Source organism: Pseudoliparis swirei, chromosome 20 (genome assembly GCF_029220125.1).
Source record: "Pseudoliparis swirei isolate HS2019 ecotype Mariana Trench chromosome 20, NWPU_hadal_v1, whole genome shotgun sequence".
Taxonomy (NCBI): Eukaryota; Metazoa; Chordata; class Actinopteri; order Perciformes; family Liparidae; genus Pseudoliparis; species Pseudoliparis swirei.
Window position 1 is genome coordinate 23,924,611 of NC_079407.1, and position 17,743 is coordinate 23,942,353.

At 41.8% G+C, this 17,743-nt stretch overlaps 3 protein-coding genes across 4 annotated transcripts; 1 reads left to right on the top strand and 2 right to left on the bottom strand.

Moving 5' to 3' along the window:
- Positions 1-354: 354 nt before the first annotated feature.
- Positions 355-8,460, bottom strand: LOC130210601 (double-strand break repair protein MRE11-like). Its single transcript, XM_056441042.1, has 20 exons — positions 8,404-8,460; positions 7,735-7,810; positions 7,468-7,600; positions 6,403-6,563; positions 6,222-6,309; positions 5,964-6,105; positions 5,718-5,832; positions 5,420-5,605; positions 4,848-5,019; positions 4,663-4,743; positions 3,975-4,104; positions 3,788-3,888; positions 2,720-2,890; positions 2,557-2,616; positions 2,309-2,471; positions 1,834-1,920; positions 1,630-1,673; positions 1,122-1,183; positions 891-987; positions 355-746 (listed from the first exon to the last, which is right to left on the bottom strand). The coding sequence occupies exons 2-20, from the start codon at positions 7,752-7,754 to the stop codon at positions 708-710; spliced, it is 2,052 nt and encodes a 683-aa protein (XP_056297017.1). The 5' UTR covers positions 7,755-7,810; positions 8,404-8,460; the 3' UTR covers positions 355-707.
- A 285-nt stretch (positions 8,461-8,745) lies between these two features.
- On the top strand, positions 8,746-15,169 carry cep57 (centrosomal protein 57). Of its 2 annotated transcripts, none has more exons than XM_056441755.1 (11): positions 8,746-8,947; positions 9,293-9,482; positions 10,073-10,273; positions 10,356-10,477; positions 10,571-10,699; positions 11,401-11,478; positions 11,964-12,059; positions 13,204-13,287; positions 13,392-13,636; positions 13,725-13,869; positions 13,967-15,169. In XM_056441755.1, the coding sequence occupies exons 1-11, from the start codon at positions 8,900-8,902 to the stop codon at positions 14,156-14,158; spliced, it is 1,530 nt and encodes a 509-aa protein (XP_056297730.1). In that variant the 5' UTR covers positions 8,746-8,899; the 3' UTR covers positions 14,159-15,169. The 2 variants fall into 2 exon arrangements, with proteins under 2 accessions (XP_056297730.1, XP_056297731.1); XM_056441756.1 differs by having other exon boundaries at positions 13,392-13,640; positions 13,967-14,056.
- A 771-nt stretch (positions 15,170-15,940) lies between these two features.
- On the bottom strand, positions 15,941-17,349 carry LOC130211122 (phosphatidylethanolamine-binding protein 1-like). The gene is made up of 2 exons (XM_056441757.1): positions 16,849-17,349; positions 15,941-16,297 (listed from the first exon to the last, which is right to left on the bottom strand). Exons 1-2 carry the CDS (start codon positions 16,919-16,921, stop codon positions 16,080-16,082), a joined length of 291 nt encoding a protein of 96 aa, XP_056297732.1. The 5' UTR covers positions 16,922-17,349; the 3' UTR covers positions 15,941-16,079.
- Between the last annotated feature and the right edge of the window lie 394 nt (positions 17,350-17,743).

Genomic DNA, 17,743 nt, shown 5'->3' on the forward strand with positions numbered 1-17,743 from the left:
AATTGTACATGTATGATCTCTCCTCCATTCAGTGTGACTTTCCTCCCAAGTGTTACACATCCTCTGACCCAGTTAACAAAAGGGAACAGATTATATGTAACATGTTCTATAATCTGCACACAAAATATGATCCAAATGACAATTTGTCATCTCAAATTTAGGAACATTCCTTAAAACAAGGTATAGCGTAAAAAGGTTGGATTATTCTACTGTCACGATGTCTTGGCCTTAAAACAGTGCGGGGAAAAAAATAATATGGAACTCCAGCTCGAACCCCAAAAATGCAACAAAAAAATCACATTTAGTGTAGAAGAAATATAAGACACAGACCAGAGTTCAAAAATAAGGAGACAGTTGATTATGTATGAAAAAACATTTATAATTTCCTGAATATCAGAGACCAATGACAAAACACGACTGGTCAGTGCTGACGGGCAGCAGACGCCCCAGCTGAAGGGTTCAGGTGCTGCATGATGAATCCTCTCCAGCACGGCACCGTTCAGCCTTCATCCTTCACCACAACAGATGGATTGGATAGTTGTACCCCAATCAGAAGGTAATCAACATCATTATTTATAGGGAACAAGTGGACCGAGTGATGAGAAAATTAAAAAATGCACTTCAAGTCCTCCAGAACACGCAGCTACAGCTCACATGCTCATTAGCATTTACACATTGTTGCGTGACATAATAGATGCTCTGTGTGTTCATCTCCGTGAAGGTCTGCTGCGGCCTTTGAATGGGTCCTGGTCAAGAAAAAAAAAGAAAAAAATTACAACCATACGCCATAATCAAGTATTGTTCAATTTAAGTGGATTTTTTCCCCCCATTTGGATAATCCAATCACAGACTTCGCCCCAGCACTCCAGATACATGCTTCATCTTCTTACCTCATCATCGTCGTCATCGCTGTCGTCAAATGCAACTCCTCTAGCCGACGGGCTCGGAGCGCTGTGCTTGGTGAACGACGACGATAAAGATGCTGACCTGCAAGGAGCCAGGGTCAAAGGAAGCATTACAGATATAGAATATATAGAGTCAGCTACAGAGGATGAATGTAGTATGGACGGCTGTGTGACTTTTCTCCTTTTCATAATGCACTGGACTGCACACAGACTCACTTTGGAGGGGGTCGGGTAGCTTTCCTTACAGGAATATCTTCATCCGAGTCATCAATGATCACCTGGAGATGGAGAGAGATGCCAAGCACGGGGTTCTTACACATTTTGACCAATGGATTTCCATGACTTTTCCAGGACTTTAAACCAAATTTCTATGACCAAACTGAAATCTCGGTATAAACATGAACATTTTAGAAAATGTTTTGTATTGAGAGCGTACGCCGGCTTGTATTTTGAGCGTCTTTCTTTAAAAAACATATTAATTATTTCAAACTCGGCGTAAATCAACATGTGATGATAACACATTTCCATGACTTTTCCAAAACTTTTATGATTTAAGTTTTTTCCAGAACTTGTCCAGGCCTTGAAATGACCATTTTAAAATTCCATGACTTTTCCAGGTTTTCCATGACCGTACGAACCCTGCAAGCACGTTTAGAGGAAGCTGCAGTTTACACACTGTATACGTGTGTGTGTGTGTGTGTGTGTGTGTGGCCACTTGACTTACTTCATCCGCATACCGAGATGATCTCTGTGACGAAGCTTGAAATGCTGAAGAGTGACATATGAAGAAAAGAGGGATGGGAGAAACATTGAAGTCAAGGAACGCAAATAAAGTGATGGGGTGTGGCATGCAGGGGGGGGGGGGGTGTTTACAGAACATTAACCGTGTGTCTATACATCATCACACTCACGCATGAGCTCACCCTACCTTGTATAATGGACCTGCTTTGGGTCGCCGCTGAGGGTTTCTGGGCCCGGCCCCGACCCGCTGGCTTTGGCTCAGAGGCAGTTGCACCTGGGTGGATAAATGAACGAGCATTTATATATTACAACACATATAAATGTATATTTCTTTGTTATGCTAAGTGCAATTGAACATATATTCCACATTATCGTGATACGCCCTTGTGATGCTTAAACCCCGTCCCCAGTAGAGGTATATAGGGCTTATTTGTTAACCTCACACACTCAAGGTCATAGATCATCGATGTACATTCTCATATCTCTCTTCTGATTTCTAATTAACTCGTGTGTACACATGACGTTGACAATAACATCTCATTGTCCCGTTCCACTGAATGTGTTATGAGAATAAACCTGTGGAACAGCTGTTCACCGCCATCGTACTCTCGCCGCACCTCTACGGTCACTCCATCTTCAGGACGGGCAATACGATAACTCACCTCTTCCCCTCCCCCGGGCTCCGCGGCCCCTCCCTCCTCGGCCTCGCGCGAGGGGCGAAGCGAACGGGCCCTCGTCAGAGTCCACGGCGAGCTCGCTGGACATGTCGGAGTCGACGGGCTCGTTGCCGCGCTCCAATCGGTGAGCTTTGGCCCTGTCGATCGCCTGAGCAACGGAGGTAGAAAGCGCACACGTTGCAACACAACAGACACACACACACACGTCCAGCTTCTGTGCAATCCTTTCTCACCTCTTTGATTTCGTTCTCCTCCTCGGCTGTGTTCTTTTTGGAGTCTCTGAATCGCTGGATCTGAACATTTAAAAAAAAAAAAAAAAAGTCGGGCATTCTTTTCATGACGTGAAACATTGACACCCTTCGCCCTACTAACGCAAGCGAGCGCCCGGCCCTTTACCTCGGCGTCGATGTCCTGCTCCGTGACGACTCCTCTGGCCTGCAGGTGGCGCTGCGTCTTCTCCAACTGGTACGTGATCAGCTCCTCGATGGCGTCCTTCTCGTCTTTGTCCACAAACTCCTGAATGGCCTTCCCCATGCCGCGCTCCGTCAGGAGGGACAGCTGCACCGTCTGCAGAGACATTCACCAGCTTTTCACACACAAGTACACAAGTACACACGGGGTTCACACACACGCTGACCAATGGATTTCCACGACTTTAAAACCAAATTTCCATCAACAAACATTTTGTGAAATCTCGGTTTATACAGGAGTATAAACCTTAAATGAGAGACAATAGCTTGATTAAAAGAATACATTTTGTTTTTATCACTTACATTTTTTTATTCGTTTACATATTAAAATGTCAGGCATAAACATAAAAATATATATACACCTATATATATATACACATACACACACAAAACACAATGATATACATATGTACACACATACTGTCTCAGAAAATTAGAAATATTAGGTTCCTGTCAATGCACCATTAAAAAACAGAGTCATTACAAATCAACTGAAATATTCGGTAATTTTTTTTATATTGCAGACTGTGTCTCTGCTCTGCACGCTCTTCCTATCTCATAAAATTTTAAGTACCGCCTCAGATACAAGTAAACACAGATTTATAACAGCTGGTCTGATTGTCCCCAGACCCTTGCAGGTGTTTGACAATTAGACAATTCAAGTGACTCTGAGACAGTCCTGTATACATATACACACACATACATAAAAACACATACATACCCCAAAAAACAAAAGGAATAAATATTGATATAAATGTTTATCTTTTAATCAAACTGAATGAATCAACATATGAATATAACAAATGTCCATGACTATTCCAAAACTTTTTGGATTTAATTTTATTCAAGAACTTTTCCAGGCCTGAAAATAACCATTTTAAAAATTCCATGACTTTTCCAGGTTTTCCATGACCGTGTGAACTTGTGCATAAATAAATTCGATAGAAACCGTAGATAAGTGTTATGTCACCCTGTGAGTGTGTGTGTGCCGCACCTGTTCGGTTGCCTCAAAGTACTGCTTCACCAGGTCCTCCACTCTCAGCCCCTCCACGGCTGTGTTTTTCACCAGCTTGCTGTAGTCCACATTGACCTCATCTAAAAAGCACAAAGATGGAAACAGGTCAAATAGATAATGCTGTAAATCAACCGATGGTGTTTCCTGTATTTAGCCGGAGTCGGACCTTTGGCGTCCCCCTTCTGCTCCCGGCGTCTGAGAAAGTGAAGGATGTCTTTCGGGTTGGCTACCTGGTCCACAAACTTCTGACTGAAGCGAGAGGTGTTGAACGTCTCGAAGCCTCCGCTGTAGTCCACCTAGGAAGGCGACGAAGAGGACGAGTTTGACTGAGGAGCACTGGGAAGTTGTGTGCGGACACACACACACACACAATAAAACAGGGTTCTTACACATTTTGACCAATGGATTTCCATGACTTTTCCATAACTTTTCCATGACTTTAAACCAAATTTCCACGACCAAACTGAAATCTCAGTATAAACATGAACAATTTAGAGAATTTTGTATTCAAAAAATGAGAATTCCAAAGCATACAGTTTACTTAAAATGAAACAAATGAATGAGACAATAGTTTGATTAAAAGAATAAACATTTCTATTCATGTTTATTCCTTTAAACACTTATATAAATGTTTATTCTTTATGTGCAAATCCATCTGTTTATATTAATTATTTCAAACTCGGCGTAAATGAACATGTGAATATACCAACATTTCCATGACTTTTTAAAAACTTTTATGATTTAAGTTTTTTCCCAGGACTTTTCCAGGCCTGGAAATGACCATTTTAAAATTCCATGACTTTTCCAGGTTTTCCATGACCGTACGAACCCTGATAAAAGTGTCTCCATCTTACCCTCAGGCGAATCAGAGGTTTCTCCGGGGTGAGCGGACATCCGCGTCTTTCGCTTTCAGCTTCTTTTAACATTTCTGTGACCTACAGAGTGACAGAAAGATGAAAGACTCAGACATAAGGGGACAGGTGAGGGCAAGCGTGCTAAGATGGGCAATGGATGTGCGTGAGTGCCTTTGAAGTGTCACCTTTGCATAGCACAAGTCCTCCACCTTCTTTGTGACGTTGGGCGTCTCCGCTGTGAAGCGGTCTTGGTAGTTGTCCAGCACCACATCTTGGATGAAGAACTGACGCACCGTCTTTAAAGGGATCTTTTGCAGGTTCATTTTACGACCTTTCACCCTCAACAGCCCGATGTGCCTATATCCATACAAACACAGGGTTTGTGCTACTCCTTAACCCTCCTGTTACCTTTAGGGTCAATTTGACCCCATTCAATGTTTAATGTCGGTGTTCTTTGGGGTCAATTTGACCCCAGGCTGTTTTTCACTGTGTCAAACATATAAGAAATATCAACTTTTTTTATATATTTAAAGGGCTATTTAGGTAGTCAACAAACAAACATAAAGTACCTCACACTTAAACTTGGGAAACAATATTAATTCTAATAATTTTCTGGAGGTTTTAATGGCTGGGGTCAAATTGACCCTGAGGGTAAAATATGTTAGTAAATGTGAAGGTAACAGGAGGGTTAAGACACCTTCATTATATAAAGTATACTATCCATTGTGTGTCTGAGTATGTGTGTATTTGTTTGTACTTCTTGGCTGCCTCTCCAGGGGACAGGGAGGTGGCTATAGAGCTGCCGGGCTGCGTCACATAGAAGAGCTGCTGCTCATTTCTGGTCGGCGCGATCAAACACTCGTGCTCGTGACCCCAGACCACCAAGTCGATAAATTCATCCAGGAACTGCTCGGGGATGTAGTTAGTGGGTCCGTGTTTACTCCTAGAGAAGACGCGTAGGCAGAAAAGACACCAATGCAAAACAAATCACAAAGTGTAGAGTGATGTTGGGAGAATGTAGCGGATTAAATCCCCAAAACCGAACATGCACAGACCTGTTCTGATGGATGGTGAAGAGGTTAAACCATTCATCTTGGTCTTCTTTGGGGCGAAGCATTGTGACCTGGTTGTTGACAAACATCCTGTACAAGCGCTCATCTGGGATAGAACCTACATACACACACACACACATGAATACTTAACTTAAAACATTAATAATTTCACTAATCCTGGCAGAGCAGAAACAAAAAATATTCTCGGAATAGTATGAACAGCACATCATGATACAAATAATCTCTTACCAAGACCAAATAAGGCCAGCTTGGTGCTGCCTTTCTGCATTAGGATGGGACTGATTTCTATCTTCTCCACTGAGTGGGAGTGACCAAAGTGATTGACAAGACCAGAGGCACTTAGCAGATCCAACGCACACAAACCTTCAGCCTAGAGGGGAAAAACAAACAAATATATACCATAACAGACACACACATGAATATACTTGGATATGAAGATCTTGTGTTGAGTCCAATTATTTATTTTATGCTGGACTCACAACTCACCCCAGTTGGGTCATCGTGGTTACCATGAATGCTGAATGCAGGTATAGAGATGTTCAGGTTTTCATCCTGATAGTTAACCCAGGGGAACCTGCCACACACGTCAACAAACACAAAACCAACATTAATGTAAAGGGACGACGACGTTTTGATAAATTGAGCACACAAACGCAGCAGAACTGACTGAGTGGTGTTGAAGTTGACAGTCTGGTCACTGAGAATGTTGAAGTTTATGGGCGTGTCTCCCATGCAGTATCGTCTCATCATCGTGATGCAGCTGTGGAGGCATCGGCGGGACGGCTTGTTCTCGTGGAACAAATCCCCACCCAGCAAGATGAAATCTACCTGCAAGCAAATTAAAAGCAGTGGGCATTTGGAGCAGGTAGACTCTCTCAGGATCATTCAAGCAGACACATGTTCAAGGTTCAAGGTTCAAGGTTTTTTATTTGCCATCTGTGCCTAGACCAGCAGTCCAGACACATCGGAACTATTTTTGCAGGGTTCTCCGAGTCAGCAGAGATACAAAACAAACACACAATAATAATAATAATAGTAACAGTAAAAACTAGAACGGGCACTCAGTAGAGCGCATACCTTTGCATATCACAAGATTGGGCATTGAATTATGAACATTTTGGCATTAGTTGCATGCCAATTGGATACAAATTTACCGTGCTATGGTAAAAAGAAGATGTTGACCTTTTCATGACCTTGACCTTGACCTTTGACCCGATTGATCCCAAAATCTAATCAAATGGTCCCCGGATAATAACCAATCATCCCACCAAATTTCATGCGATTCGGTTTAATATTTTTTTAGTTATGCGAGTAACACGCATACAAATAAATAAATAAATACACGGCGATCAAAACATAACCTTCCGCATTTTCAATGCGAAGGTAATAATTGAAATATGAAAAATATATTTTTTTTAAACAATGTACAAAAAACACAGTGTATATGGTGGTAAAGTGTATGCAGTATTAACAGTATTAACAGTATTAAATACAGGAAAAGGTTATCAAAAATAAACATAAGAAAGGAGAGTGCAGAGATAATAAGTAGGTAAGTAGGCTAGTGCTGCACCTATCTTGTAAAAAGAAAGAAAGAGGGGGAAGGGGACAGTTATATGGGGATATTGCACATGTTCAGATGTTGGAGGAAGGTTGTGTGGGGATATTGCACTGTGAAGTGCACATGTGCACATGTGAAGTCATCCACATCCACATTTATTTAACGTGTATGTACCTGATTTGTCTTGGCACATTTCAGGATTTCATCGAGTGTGTTAAAGGAGTCATTGCCACGGATAGCATCCTTCTCGAGGTAACCGAGGTGAATATCTGTAGCGATCAGGATCTTGAAGGTATCCTCGTCATCTCTAGAAGAAGAAAAAACAGCACATGACACAATTCCTACATTAGATCGGTTGGTACCCAGCGTCAACTTTAAATTATCTAGACATCATATACATTTTCTTTGAGATAATCTTTGCGGGTATTTAGAAAGACTCACAAGGTGTTCTCCGAGGACATGATGATGTGGGGAATGTAGATCTCACTCCGAACAGGTGGCCAGCGAAAGGATTTCCCTGCAACAACAAAAAAGCATTTAGCCCAAAATATAGTGGCATACATTAAAAAATATAGAGACTAAGCAAAACATCTGTACACATAGCCTATTATGTTTATATGCAAGGAGAGAATATAAACACCACATCAAAATTAGGTCACAATGATAAAGACAGTATGCATTCATCAAGAGAGCGCGAGCTATTCGTGGGAACTATTGCAGAATAAATGTAATGTGTGTTAGCTTCTGAACGACAGCCATGTTTACAATATCCTGGTCACCGAACAATACACGTTACGATATTGTGCGATAGCTCGCTAGCTAATTATTCGTTAGTAAAGTCGTAGCTAACAGGTACATTCAGCGTTAGCTGTTAAGTTACTGCCAACGTGAGCTAAACTAGGTTAGTTAAGTTACCGTTCGCGTTCACTTTAGCTCGTAACCATGAACAGCTCACGTGAGGTGAACGTTATTTAATGAGATAGCGAACAGGAACTAAACTTGAGAGTTTAAAAATAGTGACTATGTCTAACGTTAGCATACGTCGCTATTGAACGTTAGATAATTAGTTACGGTATTTGCACTGTATACAACCATATAACTACAACCCACCTCCTCATGAGTTCAAGAAACTCAACATGCGAGGTAAAAACTCCCGGCAAGTCTTGCAAACGCACTCTCACAGATGGCTCACGGTTATTGTAGTTTTATTATGAAATAGCAGGGTTAGAACTCTAGCGTAATCGCGGAAGAAAAACTACACTTCCGGTTAAAATAAACGATGTGCGCTTGTTTTATTACACCGATGACGCCGGTTCAGCGACCTCGACCATAAAAGCTCTACGTGTGTTTGTGCCGCGTCGGGCGGGCTACTCCGGTGAATATATCATGCATACCCATCAGAAAACCCTCGATTGTGTGGCTTGTCAAGCGATGTTTTCTTCATGACCTACATTAGCGGCGGAGGCAGCCACAGTCGTAGCTAGCAGGCTGTCAATCAGGAATTAAAGACGTTTTTTTTGCTGTTATTTCACTTTTAACAAACGTATTTTCCATAATTTAACTACTTCTCAGCACAGGCGACGCAGACTGGATTGGCTGCATTTCAATGGAGACGCTGTCAAAAACACTCGGTGCTGATACTACGCAGCGGAAGGTATATAGCTTTAACCTTATATTACTATATAACGTATACATCTACTCGTGTGTGGTCGCCACTGAGTGAGCTGGACTATACGGAGAGCTACCTGGCTGCTGCTGCCACAACTCAGTGCAGCTGATGTTGCATACCTGGAGAAGTGTTACCTTCAGGTGTTACGTTATTTTTTGGACAAGACTCATGCAATCTTGGGTTTTTAGCTCATATTAACTTAATATGTGCACTTGTATTGATCAGTATGATGATATGGCTACTATTACTGCCATATCCCCATTACTCAAATATAAAATCTATACTTTTAGTGCATGCTGTTTCAATATGTCGCCCTGTTTCTCTCTGCAGGAGCTCTGTCCACCGCCAGCAGCCCCCAGTGGAGTCGTATCTGACAGCCTTTCACTCCCATCTTACAAGGACTACCCTTCTCACCGTCCCTCCATTCACACACATTTGTATCACGCACACCAAACACGCTCACGTCAGTCTTGTCCACCATCATCTCCCACAAAGGCATTCCCAGAGACCAGCAGTGCAGGTAACTTTATTATATAATGTATGCATGTTTTTGTTTTTTCCCTTTTCAAAGTTTCCATTCAGGTGTTTCAGCGCTCCATGGTAACGGCATGTGCAACATGATGCCGCGCTACCTGAACGGCTCAGTTGCACCGACATCTATCCATTCTTTCTTAGTATCCTCCCTCTCTTCCCGTATACCCTCCAGTTTCTTTTCTCCATCTAAACCCGAAAAATATATTTTTTACACCACAACTTCATTAAATTCAATTCAGTTTATTTTGTAAAGCCCGATATCACAAATTACGAATTTACCTCAGGGGGCTTTACAAGTACACATACGACATCCCTGACCTTTGACCTCACATCGGATCAGGAAAAACTCCCAAAAAATAGAAGAAATAAAACCTTTCACGAGGAGAAAAGTGATGAAGCCTTCAGGAGAGCAACAGAGGAGGATGGACAGAACAAGAGATGTCATGTGACCAGAATGAACAGAGTTACATAAACACGTTCAATGAATATGACAGAGTGTATGAACAGTTCGTTGTCGACCTTCATGCCCTAAATATCTTCAATCCACCCGATCCACGCGTCTTGTTTTTCGTGTAGAGATATTATCTGCCTTGAGGAACCTCCAGAAGAAGATCAGGATGTTGGAGTTGGAGAAAGGACACGTGAAGCGCAGCCTGCACACTGCGGGGAAAGATGCATCACACACACGTCTGCAGACTGATGACGTCACGCGGAACCTCTCAAAGGATCCCGCAGACCCAGAAAGAGGAACGAGTGCACGGTCCAACTGCAATCAAGGTGGCTGCATGAACACACACACACACACACACACACACACAGCACTATTCCTCATAGCTCACGGTGTCTCATTGTTCCCCAGTGTTGATCACCCACCTGGCTGCCGCCGAGTCTCGCTGCGTGAAGCTGGAGCGACAGCTGGACCACGTGAGGAGGATGCTGCGCGGCGCCGAGGCCGACCGCGCCGGCCCGCCCAAACCGCAGGTCCGTCATCCCGAGGACTCAAACTAAAAAGGCCTCCGATGTGCGAGCGAGTAGATTTGTCGAACTTTTACGCATTGCTCTCTACGCTTTCAGGTTTCCGTGGAGACGACCAGGTCAGCCGGTCAACAGCGCGACGCGGTGTTTGAGCGCGCCCAGTCGGAGAAGCTGGAGCGGTTGGAGCGGGAGCATCTCCGGCTGACGCGCACACAGAACAACGCCGAGGTACAAACGACGACTCAGCCCAAGCTCAGAGGGGGAAAGACCATTTTGGGGTGAAACTACTTGTAATTTGGGAGAAATTATTTATTTCTAAAGGTACCAACTGCTTTAGGTCGAAAAGACACCGATCGAGCTCTAGGTTCTCCAGATGAGTTCATAATTACCTTCGCATTGAAAATGCGGAAGGTTATGTTTTGATCGCCGTGTATTTATTTATTTATTTGTATGCGTATTACTCGCATAAGTCAAAAAGTATTAAACCGAATCGCATGAGATTTGGTGGGATGATTGGTTATTATCCGGGGACCATTTGATTAGATTTTGGGATCGATCGGGTCAAAGGTCAAGGTCATGAAAAGGTCAACATCTTGAATCGCATGAAATTTGGTGGGATGATTGGTTATTATCCGGGGACCATTTGATTAGATTTTGGGATCGATCGGGTCAAAGGTCAAGGTCATGAAAAGGTCAAAATATTCTTTTTACCATAGCATGGTCAATTTCTATCCAATTGGCATGCAACTAATGCCAAAATGTTCATAATTCAATGCCCAATCTTGTGATATGCGAAGGTATGCGCTCTACCGAGTGCCCATTCTAGTTCACATCTGTGGGCGTTGAAAAGATTATTTCTGTAAAAAAAAAAAATCAATTGTATTATTATTATACCAATAATGATGATTGTACATGTTTGATTATGTCAGATGAAGATTCTGGAGCTGGAGATGAAACTACAGGAGGAGGAGCACCAGAGGAAGCTGGTCAATCACAAGGCCAATCAGGTAACAGGCATTCTACCCATTGTCTGCTCTGAAGGTTTATTACCTCATAAAAAGATAAATAAGATGTAACTATAGATATATATTTGATCCCTGTGAATAGAACTCTTTGAATATATTTTTCATATCTGATGGTTGGACAGAATTTATGGGGGACACGATTGACTGACAACCAGTGTTGAAGTTCGATTTGATCATTGTTTTTTTCTTATTATTATTTGTACTTAAATATCTACTTTATGTTTAATTTCCCCTGTATCCAGACTTTGCCAGATGCATGCCCTTAATGTCTTTTATCCTTCCTTACTTTCAATGGATCTAAAAATACCGAAATAAAATACTAAGTATCAAGCTCCAATCACCACCACTGTTTCTAGACTTAAAAGGAAGTGCGGACGATTTTTTTACCCTGTGTGTGTCTGTGTGTCTGTCTGTGCATGTGTGTGTCTGTGTGTGTGTGTGTGTGTGTGTGTGTGTGTGTGCCTCAGCTGCAGACGGGCTTGGAGACCAATCGGATGCTGCTGCAGGCCGTGTCTCCTCTCCTCTCCAGCAGACGGCGCCAAGAGAAGACGTCGTGTTCGAAGGTGAAGAACTCTTTTCCCTCTTTTAAAGACCTTTGAACTAATGTGGAGTCGGTTGAAGTCGAGAGTTTCTCTCCAGTTTCGGTTCATCTTTTGACATTGAAGAAGGAAGGAAGGAAGGAAAGTGCATTTTTACCAATATCTTGATTTGTGTCTTAAGATGGTAAAAAGAAAACATGGAAGTTTCCTTTTCTGCTCGTATTTCCTGCAAAAAAAACACTGAACTTAAAATTTAAATGAAAAATAAGTATTTTGAATGTGGGAAAACTAATCATTTCAATATTTGGAACAGTAAATAGATTGAATCGAGCCTTTTGATAGATTATAATAATATTATATAATAAAAGCACCTTCCTTAGCTGCAGGTATACGTCATACTCGCAAATCTACATCCTGTGGATCTTACTATAGTTTCATTTTATTTTTAACAAAACGGAGCAATCCTTAACATTTAAAATAATAAACACAAACGGTATCAGCATCCAGAGTCCCGCCCACAGGGAGTACAAATGCCATTCAAATATACACACGCACACCCACACCCACACACATACACAAACATATATATATATAAATAAATATATATTTCTATAAATATGTATTTATATATACATATATGAATGTATATTTTATATATATTTATATGAATATATAATTAGATTTTTTTAATATGTGTATATATAATAATAATAATACATTTATTTTATAAGGCGCCTTTCAAGGCACTCAAGGTCGCCATACAACACATTAAAAACAGTTAAAACAACCAATATATATATATATAAATACACTATCCACATACACGCCTCCCGCCCCTTCCCACATGTATATACTTTTACACACACACTCCACTAGGAGGGTTCAATGAGGAGGGAGGGAAGGACTGAAGAGTTAAATTGAGTACAATTAAACGATATAAGCAGTAAATCTAAAATGAAATAAAATAAATAACTGAAGTAAAATAAAAGACATTAGAGAATGAGAAGAAGAAAAAAACCCACTGACATTCATATCAGACCCGTATTTACACATTAGCTTCGCAGTGGTATTCTAGTGGTGCAGCTCGGTGTTGTTATCATGAAACACAAGTCCGTCTGACTTCTTAATCTTTTACTCTTGTTTATGTTGTTTTTTCCTCTTTTTCCAGAAACCGTCACCACAGCCGTCGTCGTCCTACACAGAGCCGCACTATCGGCTGAGCCTCGGCGACGTGCCGTTCGTCGCTGGAACGGTAGAACGGGGATTCAGCGTCGGAATAAAAAAGGCTATTTATGCAACGCTGCACTTCCTCTAACTCTCTCTCTCTTCCTCTCTCTCTCTCTCTCTCTCTCTCAGTCGGTGGGCTGCAGCCACTCGGTCCGAGCCAACGTCCAGTCGGTCCTGTCCCTGCTGAAGCGACACCAGCCTCGCCTCTGCAACCGCCGCGTCCTCAACGCCGAGAGCCGCGAGACGGGACGCCACGGCCGTTCAGACGGCGGCTCTTCCTCCTCCTCCTCCTCCTCCTCCTCTCCCGCCGCCAGTGTGGAGGATCTGTCGGAGCTGCTGCGAACGCTACAGGAGGAGCAACGCCTCATGAGCTCGTCAGTGCGGTTGCGTTTGGAGCCCTATGATGAAATGACTTCCCTTAGAATCAAGAGTGTCATTGTTTTTAACCGTTTTGTGTTGCAGGGAGCAGGACGAGCTGAGGAGGCGGCTGGAGGCCGGCGTGTCCGACCGGGAGAGAAGAGAACTTCAGAGGGAGGAGGAGAGGCTGCTGCTGAAGATGGAGAGGAAAGGAGAACAGATTAATACGCTCTACAAACACAAAATACACGTGGGTTTTCCACACAGAAACAAATTCAGTTCACACAGGACGAAATTGTAAAAAAAAAAAAAAGGACGTTTTTTTTTCTTCCTGTCATCTCTGCTAGATGAAGAAGTTTTTAAGAAAGGAAGCTCATTCCAGGCGGAGCGGCGGCGGCGAGGCGAGGGTGACTTCTACGACGTCCACTAGAGGGCGCTGTGCTGCCGCGCAGGTCAAAGTTCGACCCGGAGAGAGAAGCAAGGGGAACCTGAGGCTGCTGAGGGACATGAGGGCTCTGCAGACCTCACTAGGGACCTGAACCACGGTCACCGGGCCGTTCCTGGCCGAGCCGAGGCATGATCGGCACAGCTACTGTGTATTTTTATTATTCTATGTTTGTCGGGTATAGATGATCCATTGGGGAAAATACTTTTTTTGGTTTACTGTATTGGGAAAAAGTAACACTTCTAAACAGGCTGCTTAAACAAGACCTCCATGTTCTCTAGTTAGTCTGGTGAGTCGAAGGTCCTTCCAGAATATTTTGGAGAAAATGAGGGCTCGAAATGATAATTGACTTGTTCTTTATTAATATTGCTTTAAACCTGGGCCTAGACTTTACTTTATATTAAAGTACTTTACCAGAAGGAGGCATGAGGCTTCAGAGGGACAATGTGGCGATGTTAACAAATTATTCTTTACTTTATTATGAAAGAAAGAATTTAGAAGAATTGGGTTTGAGATTTTTGTGAAGCATGGAAAACATTTTTTCTTTTACAATATTGAACAAGCTGGACTTCTCTGAGTCTTATAAAATAAAATAAAATAATATTTTTTCTTTAAATGTGGAAGCTACATTCCTGGGTTGCTTGATAGTTACAGATTCTCACGCTTACATATTTATGAACTGGATGCAGCAGCAGCATCCATGGTTTGAATAAACGGCAGCGATGGTATTTATTTATTTTATATTTCTGCAATTTGATTATATTTGTGCTGTATTTGTTTTTGTTTTTTTAAACTGAGCCCTGTTGATGTCATTGCAGACTCAATATGTGGCACTCATGCGTTGTGTGTTATGATCATATCTTTTGTATAATTTCTTCAAAAATATGTATAATTATTATTATTTTTTGACCATGGGTAAATCTCGAGTGAAAACGTATTTCTTTAAGGAATAAAGTATTTGTGTTTGCTTATGACTACAGCGCTGTGTTTTTTCCATGGACCGCCGCCATTGTATGCATATATATACAGGACTGTCTCAGAAAATTAGAATATTGTGATAAAGTTCTTTATTTTCTGTAATGCAATTAAAAAAACAAAAATGTCATGCATTCTGGATTCATTACAAATCAACTGAAATATTGCAAGCCTTTTATTCTTTTAATATTGCTGATTATGGCTTACAGCTTAAGAAAACTCAAATATCCTATCTCTAAATATTAGAATATCATGAAAAAGTATACTAATAGGGTATTAAACAAATCACTTGAATCGTCTAATTAACTCGAAACACCTGGAAACACATTTTCAAATGTTTGATTTTGTTTTGCTGTTATAAATCTTTTTTTTACTTGGTCTGAGGAAATATTCAAATTTTATGAGATAGGATTTTAGAGTTTTCTTAAGCTGTAAGCCATAATCAGCAATATTAAAAGAATAAAAGGCTTGCAATATTTCAGTTGATTTGTAATGAATCCAGAATGCATGACATTTTTGTTTTTTTAATTGCATTACAGAAAATAAAGAACTTTATCACAATATTCTAATTTTCTGAGACAGTCCTGTATATATATCCTGCTATGGTGATTAGAAATATCCTTGCAGTGTACCTTAAGGGTGTAACTGTCCCTTTAACAAAGTGAGGGTGTTACTGTCCCTTTAACAAGGTGAGGTCGGGGTGTGGGTTGTTCCTGCCAAAGTTTCCACATGAGCATGCTCTAGTAAACAAAGCTCACAGCGCAGAGCCCGAAGCCACACCATGTCCGACTGGTCACCTGTGTAGTGTGTGTGTGTGTGTGTGTGTGTGTGTGTGTGTGTGCGCGCGCGCTGTGGTTTACAATGAGCCCCCCGCCCGCAGGAGCAGAGAGACTCTCAGTCAGAGTTTTGACTCATTTATTGCAGACGAGTGGGTGACGTCATCGAGAGGAGCCGTTTGCACCGCGATGAAAGGCAACGGTGGGAAAAATAATATTCAGCGCCACAGAAATAAGTTGCCGGGAGTCGGTGGGTCCTCTGGTTTACTTCCCGGTGAGCTGCTCGTAGAGTTTGGGCACGTAGACGTCCCATTCGGCCTGGTAGCAGGTCCCGGCCCTCGGGGGCCCCAGGCCGTACTTCTGCCTGAAACTCTGGATCTTGAACTGTCCACGGCCGTCTCCGGACCGGTTGGTGAGGACGGGCTCGCTGCAGGACAGGAGGCCCGGCTGCTCGTACACCAGCCACACGGACCGGTGCAGACCTGCAGGGGGCGAGCAGCGGTTAAAGGAGTTGCACAGATTCTTTAGGGGGCACTCCAGGGGCATTTAGAAGAAATTGGGGCACCTGGGGCATTTAACCTTTCTTCAAAAATAAATATACGTATTTAGGCTTATAGTATATGAGCCAGTCATACAAATGGTAATAATAAGAGTATTAGGGAGTAGTCTACAGATTTAAAGTATTTTTAGATTTTTTTTGAATAATCATATTCAATTGTATTATTTATGGTTATTTATTGTTCTATAAAAAAAACCTTAACAATTATAACTTATTTCTTTGTTTTTTTATAATTCTAACATATTTATTGTTTTTTTGTGTACAGGCAATACAGGAAATTCTGGGGGCATTTTCTGCCTCTCCTGGTGATATCAGGGGCAACATTATCTTTCTTAGGGGCAGTGTTGCCCTTTGCCCTGGTGTATTCCTGACACTGCATAAATCCACCTTCAGTTCTGGAGGTTTATCAGAACATGGACACAAATCCATCCAATTAAACGGGTTTCGCTGGTCCCACTAAAGACGTGGTCTCACCTGTGCCCTTCGGAGGACCCGAGCCCACGTAGTCCGAGAGCACGCAGCCGGAGGACACGTCGTTCCCCTTCATGTTGACCACCAGAAAGTGGTGCCACTCCCTACAATGACAGGTAAACACAACAACAACAACACAAACTTGAATGCAGCCGTGTCAATGCACAGAAGCTGGGTGGGAGGCAGATAAATGGGGCCCAATATGAGGTTCCCCTGAAACCTGCACAGCATCGGCCGGCATGTCGACAGTCCGGTGTCAGACGCTGCTTGAAGAAAACCTAAATAAACGGCAGAAAGTGCTGCGTTCACTGACTGCTGGGAGATTACAGAGACGGGCGAATAATGTGTGCGATGAGCGAACAAGTTGGGACTCTGAAGCCAAAATATCGTTATATCTAATTTTAAATTACCATTAAACAAACGTAAGTGATACTAGTGTTTTGAAAGTTAATTCCATACTGTAGTTAGTGGCTAGTTTTGATCTAAACTCCCGACTAGATAATGACCACGTTTGTTTTCAACGTAAACAATCATATTATTTGGTAATATTTATGTACAAAATAAAAACATTTATATATTGTTTATAAATATTGAGATTATATATAAATATGTATATGTATATATATAATAAATATGTTATATACATATATATATTTGTATGTATATATAGCTATATTACACATGTAATTGCAAACAATTCGGTCTAAAAGAAAAAGACAGCACTATAGTTCAACGTTAAAGTTAAATTAAAATATTAAGTTATGAATCTTAACCCTCAGTCAAACTAATGTAACGTTATCTGTGAATAAATAATAAGCTCTTTGTGCTCGTTAGATCCTTCAACCCAAATTATATCTCATGTTTAACCGCTACGGAGACGTCAGAGCCAGCGGAGCAT

Coding starts and splice junctions, on each gene's coding strand:
- LOC130210601 (XM_056441042.1), bottom strand. CDS start 7,754: ATGTCCTCGGAGAACACCTT. Junction 5,606..5,717: donor TTCACCATCCATCAGAACAG/GTCTGTGCATGT, acceptor CGTCTTCTCTAG/GAGTAAACACGGACCCACTA. Junction 3,889..3,974: donor GCAGAAGGGGGACGCCAAAG/GTCCGACTCCGG, acceptor TGTGCTTTTTAG/ATGAGGTCAATGTGGACTAC.
- cep57 (XM_056441755.1), top strand. CDS start 8,900: ATGGAGACGCTGTCAAAAACACTCGGTGCTGATACTACGCAGCGGAAG. Junction 8,948..9,292: donor CTGATACTACGCAGCGGAAG/GTATATAGCTTT, acceptor TTCTCTCTGCAG/GAGCTCTGTCCACCGCCAGC. Junction 10,478..10,570: donor CCGGCCCGCCCAAACCGCAG/GTCCGTCATCCC, acceptor CTACGCTTTCAG/GTTTCCGTGGAGACGACCAG.
- LOC130211122 (XM_056441757.1), bottom strand. CDS start 16,921: ATGAAGGGGAACGACGTGTCCTCCGGCTGCGTGCTCTCGGACTACGTG. Junction 16,298..16,848: donor GGGTCCTCCGAAGGGCACAG/GTGAGACCACGT, acceptor CGCCCCCTGCAG/GTCTGCACCGGTCCGTGTGG.